This window comes from Phyllopteryx taeniolatus, chromosome 21 (assembly GCF_024500385.1).
Source record: "Phyllopteryx taeniolatus isolate TA_2022b chromosome 21, UOR_Ptae_1.2, whole genome shotgun sequence".
Lineage (NCBI taxonomy): Eukaryota > Metazoa > Chordata > Actinopteri > Syngnathiformes > Syngnathidae > Phyllopteryx > Phyllopteryx taeniolatus.
The window spans coordinates 410906-420960 of NC_084522.1; the positions used below are offsets into that span (position 1 = coordinate 410906).

Consider the following 10055-nt stretch of genomic DNA (forward strand, 5'->3'; position numbering starts at 1 on the left):
CAGCGTGATCCAAAAGTATTGTTCCACCCTTGCTGAGGCGAGGCGAGGCACTCATTATGGTGAGACATTTAATGAAATATTTTTTTCCTCACTTTTGTCACACAGCTAATTGTTCACAAATGAGTAACGCGGACTAATGGCAAGCCAATGTTGTCAAGTGACATTTATGTGGCCAACGCCCCTCCGGTCAATTTGGAATTCAGTGCAGATCCAGAAAGGTGAACAAAAATATGGGATGGTTCTTGTTCAAGCAGCCAATCAGTATTAAGGGTACTGTATGTGCACTCCTGTGTCAGAACACAAAATCAATCTATATGCAGATGATCTCCTTCTTGATTTACAAGAACCCAAGTCATCACTTCAAACAGTTTTTGACCTCATTAAGACATTTTCGCAATTATCAGAATTCGCTATCAATTGGTCAAAATCAACAATAACGACTAACTCATGGAATCCTGCGGACCAAAATTCAAACTTTCCTGTTCCATTTTCTGAGCCGCTTCTCCTCACAAGGATCGCGGGAGTGCTTGAGCCTATCCCAGCTATCGTCGGGCAGGAGGCGGGGTACACCCTGAACTGGTTGCCAGGCAATCGCGGGGCACATACAAACAAACAACAATTCGCACTCACATTAAGACCTACGGGCAATTGAGAGTCTTCAATGAACCTGGCACGCATGTTTTTGGGATGTGGGAGGAAACCGGAGTGCCCGGAGAAAACCCATGCAGGTACGGGGAGAACATGCAAACTCCAGATTGGTTCCCCGCCTCTCGCCCGAAGATAGCTGGGACAGGCTCCGGCATGCCCGCGACCTTAGTGAGGAGAGGCGCCACAGAAAATGGATGGATGGATTCACAATAACAATAAATACATACATGGGTAGATTGCTTGCGCTGCTCGCACGGACGTCACGTACTGTACTATACTGTACTGTAGGTACATTGCGGGTACTAATAGGGAAGCTAAGATAAATTGCTATCACAGGAATTTGTATTATTTGGCTTATAAAAAGACTCAGGCGATTTGAAATCGAAATGTGTTCAAAGGGTGACAAAAAGGCAAACACAGATTGAAAGGCTGATTGAAAATGTAAATATCCGTTGATTTTTGGTAGGTTGGCGGGGAGCTGGAGCCCATAACAGCTGACTTCAGGCGAAAGGCAGGCTACACCCCGGACTGGCGGGTCTTCAGTCTCCCACTGCACCCAAGTCGGGCGAATGGTGAATAGGTAAGGTGATCTATAGCTGACGAAAGGCTGAATATTTCCCTGTAAACATTCATCCATTCAGTTGTGTTCACATGCAAGCCACGGTATCCGAGGTATTTTCATTGGTGGGACGAATTGAATTCCAAGGTAATGCTGACAAATATTTGCTACACCACGGGCCTGATTTCCTCTCAATTGCGTGTTCACGCTCCGTATCCCCATTTCACTAGGATCAGAATCACATCCTGCTTTGAAATACCCAATTTTGAGATTTTATCGAATCCAGACCACTTTGATACAGATGAAGTGTTTTGAAATACCGGGCCCTGAGCATTGGATTCTGTTGCTAGTCAAATGAGTCAGGAAGCCAAGTAAATGGGAAATCCACTGCGCTTCTATAATCTCGCTTTACAAAGCCTCACATTCACACAGCAATGGGTGGCTGCCGCCAGGCCCACTGGGAGCAAATCAGGGTTCAAGTGGGTCAGGATTCCCTGCTGAAGACAGTAAAACTGTTTTTCTTTTTTACATCTCGTGCGTTAGGTTGTTCACTATTGGCCGGAGGTCGAATGTGACGTCACGGCTTTCTGTTTCAAGCTCATCGGATCGGATTTTGGATCATGGATTGCTCAATTCTAGAAAATGGGTTGTTCAAAAACAAAATCACACTCTGAAATCAGATGAGATCATGTCATTCAATTTTGGTTTTAATCTGGATCAATCCCTCAGTTTGTACTGTTCAAAACATTTTTGTAGGCTTGGGATGACTTTGATCCGAGAAATCTGCCTTATTGTGATCCCAGTTAGGCGGATTGAGGGTGGATTTCAGGAACATTTGAACTGCTCAAATCGACAACATTTATCATGCCGATTTTCCAACCCTACAGTTGAAATGATAGACTACACTGAAGAAAAGTCCTCACAATTGACTTCATTTGAACATGTATACATCGGTTGCACATGATTCAAAGGTGCTAAAATTGCATCTTTTTTTTTTTAGGAGAAGAGGGGCCAATTGTGTCATTTGAACCCATTTTAATCATGTGCAACCGATGTATACATGTTCAAATGAAGTCAATTGTGAGGACTTTTTGTGTGTGTGTGTGTGTGTGTGTGTACGTCACACTACAGACCGTTAAAGTAGAAGTGAAATAATCCTCATTCAGAGAGAAAGCGGGAGGTATGTGTTGATTTTCAGCTGGCGCAGGTTTGCATTGGGGCCAGAAAAGCAAATGTTACGTTGCAGGAAGGTGAGGAACGCAAAGCGCCTCGTCAATGCTCGATAGCACACCTCGGTTTGTCACGTTTTTGAAGCACACGGAATGTACACTATCGAGGCTTTTTCTCTGTGGTGCGGGTACGGTATGCCTGGTAACAGGGATTGAAAATGAGTGACGCCATGCAGGTTGTGTTTGTTTATTGATTGATTGCGCCGAGTAGCCTTCAGTGTTATATGCAGTGTAGTCTAGAGCATTTGGTCATCTTCAAAGTTTGGATCTGTATCAGACCGATCCAGTCCGACGTTGCTTTGAGCAAATGGGATCAAAGTCAGGCGGATTGCATGTGAGCAAAAAGCGGGATTTCTTTTGAGCAACGGAGCCGCAGTTTCACGTGTTCTCTGCTGCCACCGGGTGGTTGTTATGGCTCTCCTCCCAAGATATCGCAATAGCACCTGCTGCAGCCATCCATCCCTTTTCTCCTGCTGGTGTCTATCTCAGGTGACTTCTGGCGAGAGGCGGGGGACACCCTGAACCAATCGCGAGGCACGTAGAATCGAACAACCAATGAGCAGCCTTGTGGGAGAAGACCGGAGTACCTGGAGAAAAGCCACACGGGCACGGGCAGAACACGGTAGGCCGGGACCTCGGAACTGTGAAGCAGATGCGCCAAACAGCGCGCCGCCTCTGCAGTCTCTCCTTCCGTGCTCCGCAATCAGCAATAACACGGTCGAATTGTGTTGCCCTCGGTCAAGATGCTGAAAAAAAATGGCTTTCTCTCTTGATGCTTCTTAGGTCGACTATATTACGGATTGTAATAGAAGTTTGATCCGGTCATTGCGTGTCAGTAGCTGACACCCGTCCAAGAAGACGAGTCAGGACGTAATAGGGCTCGGAAAAGGCGCGTTACGCCGCGTTGCATCATGGGTCTGTTCGCCATTTCGGGGGCTTCACGCTTAACTTCCTATTTTGTCGTTCCAGTTGAAGTGCGGTGATATATATATATATATATATATATATATATTCATTACGCCAAGTCAAAAACGATCCATCTGCATCCTGTTGTTTTTTGACACGTGGGATGTGTCGTTGTCTGACAGTTGCCTTTCTTGACACCTTCATCATTCTAATTGGGTTTCTGACTAATATCTTTGAACTTTTAAAAAGCAAACACACATGCAACTTGGTTTAGCTGCACGTCTGTTGAATGACCTTTTGGATTGTACGCCGGTCAACTTGATCATGTTGTTGAGGTCCCGCACGGTTCACCCACCTGTCGGTAAGCTGCACATCCGATGCTCACCGTTTCAGCGTCTTAACTCGTTCGCCGCCAGCCGTTCCCTGAGCAGGGAACCCCCGGACTGCCGGGCATTTTTGAGCAATTGCACTCATTTTCCAAGCCCCACAGATTATCGGGTACTATGACCATCTAAAGACCAAACCCACAAAAACATCTGAGACTCTCTTCTTTTTGTCTCTATCTTATACCGTTCTTTAGTAATCGGCTGCTGGTTTCAGCCAAATCTGTTTCTGAAGGACAAAAACGGAACGCCCACACATTAAGCAGAACAATGACTTTGATGCCAATATTTTTTTCTTTCGTGAAAATCTCAAAGAGCACTGAGAAAGTACTTTTGACAGTGTAACGATGTGCAGAATTTACATAAATGACAATGTTTCTCTGTTTTGATACTTCAGGACCTGGACAACTTGCTGAATTCTGCTCTTTAACCGAAACCCGTGAAGGAGAATGTTGCGTGACCTCAAGCTGAAGCGCACTTGAGTTCTGCAGCAGGATAACGATCCAAAACACAGCAGGAAGTCAACTTCTGAATGGCTTCAAAAAGAAACCAAAAGGAAGGTTTTGGAGTGGCCTCGTCAAAGTCCAGACTTGAATCCCGTTTGAAATGCGGCGGCATGACCTTCAAGAGGCCGCTCATGCTGGAAAACCTTCCATTTTGCTGAATTGAAACAATTCTGCAAAGAAGCGTGGGCCAAAATATCTCCACAGGGATGTGAAAGACTCATTGCCACTTCTAGAAAACGTTTGATTTCAATTGTTGCTACTGAGGATGGCGCAACCAGTTCTTAGGTTTCACGCGGGGCCATTACTTTTCCACACAGGGTAACAGGTAACTGAATATTTTTATTTTGTATTTTTTTGGCCTGAATAAATGAAGTCAGCATTTAAAAGCAGCATTTTCAGTTCACTTGGGTTCAATTTGCAGAAATGGGTTCAACTATGCAGAAATAGAAGAATTTGAGAAACGGACCGATACCTTTTCACGGCGCTGTTATATTTGTATGCTGTTTTACGGCAGCTTCAGAAACTGCAGTGAATTTCGTTGTACCGCTTCCGGTGACAAGACAGTCTTATTCTTTTCTGATTTGGTGTGCTGTACAGACATAGTACACATAGGACTATGGTAATGTAGATGTTGTGAGTGGCATAGTCTGTAGACGTTGTGCAGATCGATATAGTAGAGAGCTACAGTTGTGTAGCTGTGGGGTGAATGGAGAGGCAGAAAATAAGTCATCAGTCCATTTTCTTTATTGTCTGGAAAGCAACAACAACGAAGACGTGGTCAACAGAGCAGCTATTCTGCCACATGTCACGGACATTCCAAACCATTGCACACGGATAGCTTATACATTTCTTGCATCGGAAACATGATGGCACGTATTTGCAGCCGCACACAGTCATTTCCTCTTTGAGAAGCTCCGCTCGGCTTCCTGGTCTTGTGTGAGGAAGGTCAAGTCTATCACTTGTCGAGCTCTTATTTTGTCTGATTTTCATCTCACTCACAATTCCAAAACACTATTTGTCGTGCGTCACAGCGGAAGTTGAAGCACAATTCATGCGGTCATTGTTTTGGTTTGCACTGACTTTAACAATTATTTACATTTTTCTTTTGCCAGTGTGGTTTAAGAAATGATGAGATGCAAATTTGAAACACAGTATAATACAAGGATAAATACATGGATTTGCTAAATTCACAAGTCCTTGATTTAAAACACGCTTCACAATATCAGCGCGAGCACGGCGGTGGCGGCGGCGAGCGTGGCGGTGAGTGAGAGCATCTGGACGTTAGCGCCGTTTGTTTGCGTAGCTGTAGCCAACGACGCGTCTGCCGCTCTCACTGCGACATTTGCGCTCGAAGCCGCCACGGACGCCAGAGATTGCATCGTGACCGTCTCGGTGATGAGGGCTTGACCTGCCGTGGTTGTCGTCACAGCTAGCTCTGCCGCCTGTCTGGTCGCGTCGGTGGCCACCTGCGTTGTGGACGCCACACTCAGGATCGCCAGCTGATTCACAAGCTCCCCAAAGTCTTCCTGCTGCGCATCTGACAGCAAGTCTTGCAGACCTGTGACCAACTCTATCCAGTCCATGTTGACTTCTGTGGCCACTTCGGAGGCATCCGTCAAGGTTTGAGTTGTTGCTGCATCAGAGGCGACACTTTGTGCAGCTACAGTTAGCCTGGACGCTAGTCCAGCTGCCTCCATCGCCAGGCTTGCCATCTGCACGTCCACGGCCGATCCAGTTTGCGATGCTGTCACGGCTGCGTCAGCTGCGTTAGTGGCTTCGAGGGATGCTGAAAGTCCGGCATTCACTGTTGAATTTATGGAACTGCTATCATCATTATTACTCAGCGCTGTAGCGGCGTTCGCCGCTCCCTCTGCGGCGGTTAACGCGGTTCTGGCTGCCGCTCCTGCGCCGGCGGCGGCGGCCGCAGCCGAGGTCGTTGCAGTTGCTGCTGCGGCTGAGGCTGTCAAACTGGCCACTAATGACCTTTGTGCCAAGCTAAACGCGGTTCCTTCCGGGAGGTTTTGTATCATTTCCATCGCCGCTTCTGTTGTTGCTGTTGCAGCTCTCGCTAACGCTTGTGCGCCTTCGGAATCGTCCGCAGATCCTGCTATGATTCCTGTAAATTCTGACAGCGAGGCGACCTGTTCTGCTTCCTGAAAGGCTTCCAACATGTCAGGTGTTAGCATGGATGACAGTTGACTACTAAATAGTTCTGAAGCATTCCTTGATGTTGTCACAAATTGTGCCGCAATGGTAGAAAATTCCTCCGGTCCCGCCATCGCCGCTTGTCTGGCCGCAGCCGCCGCGTCGAGCGAGACCTGTTCCACATCTTCATCAATCCCTACTGACAATGGGTCTTGTGCCTCGAGAGCCACCGCTTCTGCCGCGTCTGCTGCTCTTGCTGCGGCATCTCGAGCCACCTGTGGCTCTGCTCCTCCATTTGCAACTAATAAAGCCGCCTCATTTGCTGCGACTGCGCTCTCCAAGGCGGCATCGATGAGGTCGCGATCGGCTCCCGCAGCTTGCGCCGCCGAAGCTGCGAGGGACGTCGCTGCGGCCGCGAGGGAGGCTGCTCTCGAAGCTTGGACAGCTGCCGATGGTGCTCCCGCCGCTTCGGCTGCCATCGCTGCAGCTGCACTTGCGCTTTGTGCTGCATTTTGTACTTGTGCAATAGCTAATTGCCCAGCGAGCTCAGCCTCCACATCTCCTCCAGTTGGTGCCACGGCTCGGTCTGCCGTGTCAAGTGCATCTTGAGCCTGAGCTGCTGTTTGTTCTGCCAATGCAGCTGAGCTTTCGGCCGCCTGTATGGCTTGTATTAGGCTGGCCTCTACTTCTGGCGGTAAGTCTTCTGAAAGTAAAACCTGGAGTTCTTGAGCTGCCATCTCAGCCTCTTGGCTTGCATTTCTTGCAGCTTGTATGACATCTGTTGCATTTTCTGGAGTAACTCCATTTGCTGCTAAGGCCGACGTTGTTGCGGCTGATCTCGCTATGGTGGCTGCATTTTCTGCTGCTGCGGAGAGTTGTTGTGCAAATGAGGCCATGTCCCCGTCTGCTCGTGCCGCGGCCTCTGCCGCTGTTTGTGCAGCAATTTCAGAGGCGTCTGCTGCATTCTCCGCTGCTGCTGCTGCTTCTGTTGCATTTATTGTGCCTTGTAAAAAAGAGGACGCAGCAGCGGCTGCCTCTTCTGCAGCAGACGAAGCATCTTCTGCAGCTGCTTCCGCTTGGGGGAATCCTCCTGAAACTGCAGCCGCTGCTGCCGTAGCCGAGCTTGCCAACGATGCTGCGGCTGATGCAGCAGTTGCGGATGCTGCCACAGCTGTCTCTCCTGATCTTCGGATTGCCTCTTCAGCAGTTGTTTCAGTCACTGAGACTTCATCCATGGTGCCTGTGGGGTCTGTGCCGTCAGTGGTGGCCTCGCTGTCGGTGCCGTCAGTGGTGGTGTCTGTGCCGTCAGTGGTGGCGTCTGTGCCGTCAGTGGTGGCCTCGCTGTCGGTGCCGTCAGTGGTGGCGTCTGTGCCGTCAGTGGTGGCGTCTGTGCCGTCAGTGGTGGCCTCGCTGTCGGTGCCGTCAGTGGTGGCCTCGCTGTCGGTGCCGTCAGTGGTGGCCTCGCTGTCGGTGGCGTCGGTGGCCTCGCTGACGGTGGCGTCGGTGGTGGCCTCGCTGTCGGTGGGCCCCGACGTGCCGGCACTGTCCGACGTGCCGGCACTGTCCGTGACCTGGAGGAGTTTTCTTCCGCTGCTGTGGTGTTGTTGACTTCCCTGAGCAGTGGTTCCTGTTTCAATGGACGAGTTTGGTCAGATGTCTTACAGGATGACATAAAGCTCCAGATTGTAATATTTAGCTTACCAAGAAATAGAAGTACAAAAACAAAGGTTTTGATCATTATGATGCCTTTCCGTTCTCTGCTGTACCAAACCAAATGTGGTTGTTTCCTGTAAAAATGATGAAAAGAGAAAAAAGAAAAACATTTTAAGGTGAATTTGTTTCTTGAAAATGTCCTCTTTTATCAAAAGCTGCTTGAACTTTCTGCTGGATTTTTTTTTCCATGGAGAGGATGTTCAAACCGTGGCTGATGTGGCACTTACGTATGTCAGAGAGTTTCTTATTATTATTATTGTTTGGGCGGCACGGTGAACGACTGGTTAGAGCGTCTGCCTCACAGTTTTGAGGTCCGGGGTTCAATTCCCGGCCCCGCCCGTGTGGAGATTGCATGTTCTCCCCGTGCCTGCGTGGGTTTTCTCCGAGCACTCCGGTTTCCTCCCACGTCCCAAAAATTGCCCGTAGGTGTGAATGTGAGTGCGAATGGTTGTTTGTTTCTCTGTGCCCTCCGATTGGCTGGCGACCGGTTCAGGGTGTACCCCGCCTCCCGCTCGAAGATAGCTGGGATAGGCTCCAGCATCCCGCCACCCTAGTGAGGATAAGCGGTGAAGAAAATGGATGGATGCGATGGCATTCGCACTCACATTTACAGCTACAGGCGAACTAGAGTCTTCAATAAACCGACCATGGATGTTTTTGGGATGTGGTAGAAAACCCACGCAGGCACGGGAACAACATGCTAACGCCACACAGGCGAGGCCGGATTTAAACCTGGGTCCTCATAACTGCGAGGCGGATGTGGCAAGAACTCCAGCACCTCAGTCACTACCAACCCAGGAGTCAAAAGAGCCAGATGACGCTGGCAGGGGAGCTCAACCAGTTGAAACAGACTCTGAGCAGAAACAACTCCGGAAAGGCAGCAGGATCAGAACCCATCCCGAGGTGAAGCTCCGCGTTGGAATTGGCTGACGTCTTCGTAGATATATTCAACTCCTCCTAGGTGCAGGCGTCTGTCCCCGTCTGCTTTAAGTCCACGCCCAAAGAAAAACTACTACCGTCCCATTAAGCCCATCATTAAGTGCTCTGAGAGGATGGTCACGAACACGTTAAAATGGCAGTCGCCGCCGCCACCCTAGATCTTTTTCAGTATGCGTACTGGATCATCAGGACCTTTCCACTGTTGACGCTGTTAACGGTGCCATCCATAAAGGCATCACACACCTAGAGGAAAGGCCTTTACAGAACATTGCTATTTTTATTCTGATGTCCCTTTTTAGTCTCTCTCATTGTTTCCCCTTTATCTTTTCTGTTCTTGCGAAGGGAAGCACGAAGGATTTCATTCAATGTTTTTTAACATCTGTTTTCTTACGGTGCACATGACAATAAATAGCTTCAACTCTTGGAAGTGCTGTCCATGTCCAATGTTCCGGCATTCAATAAGTTGAGCCATGTGTTGCACAGTGCACATTGCTCGTTGCTGAAGAAGTCTTCAGCAACGAGCAAGTCCCAAAGCACTTTGACCCAAGTCCCAATCCATCCCTTACACCCGATTCTACAAAGTGCAAACAATGAAACATGTCCGACTTTGATCTTCTCTCAATGAAACTTCTTCAAGATGGAGAAAAGTACTCACCACGCTCGATTAAAAAACGCTGTCAGTACGCTGAGTGGAGCTCGAATGGATGCGTTAGTGTTGTTCCTGCTACAGCATCTTATTTGCCTCCCAGCCGCGTCGTGATCATTAATAGTGTGACCTTAACCTACGGCCAACCCTCCTTGGGGCGAGGCCTTAATTGATATCACTGCCACTCCTTCATCTTTGGAGACAAGTTATTGTTTGCTAATGCTTAGTGCGTAATCAAGAGGCGAATCTTGTCAAGCGACATTGTTTTTGCCGTCTGTAATTAGTCAATTAAGTGATTAACGTCATACTAAATGTGTCTAACCCAAACAGAACAGGTTACAATTGAAAACAATCACATCTGATGGCGTCGGCTGGTGATGT

The 10055-nt window shown here is 48.5% G+C and overlaps 2 protein-coding genes across 4 annotated transcripts in view; one reads left to right on the plus strand and one right to left on the minus strand.

Moving 5' to 3' along the window:
• LOC133470748 (elastin-like) overlaps positions 1-5225 on the plus strand; it is a 46715-nt gene extending 41490 nt beyond the window's left edge. Inside the window, exons 2-4 of one of the 2 annotated variants that reach the window (XM_061759508.1) lie at positions 1115-1228; positions 2926-3058; positions 4123-5225. The gene's annotated coding sequence lies outside the window, so the exon portion shown is untranslated. The remainder of the gene's footprint in view (positions 1-1114; positions 1229-2925; positions 3059-4122) is intronic. The other variant, XM_061759507.1, reaches the window with a different exon arrangement.
• On the minus strand, positions 4954-9834 carry LOC133470747 (mucin-22-like). Of its 2 annotated transcripts, XM_061759506.1 has the most exons (4): positions 9684-9834; positions 8078-8163; positions 7837-8003; positions 4954-7782 (listed from the first exon to the last, which is right to left on the minus strand). In XM_061759506.1, the coding sequence occupies exons 2-4, from the start codon at positions 8112-8114 to the stop codon at positions 5446-5448; spliced, it is 2541 nt and encodes an 846-aa protein (XP_061615490.1). In that variant the 5' UTR covers positions 8115-8163; positions 9684-9834; the 3' UTR covers positions 4954-5445. The 2 variants fall into 2 exon arrangements, with proteins under 2 accessions (XP_061615490.1, XP_061615489.1); XM_061759505.1 differs by having other exon boundaries at positions 4954-8003.
• Between the last annotated feature and the right edge of the window lie 221 nt (positions 9835-10055).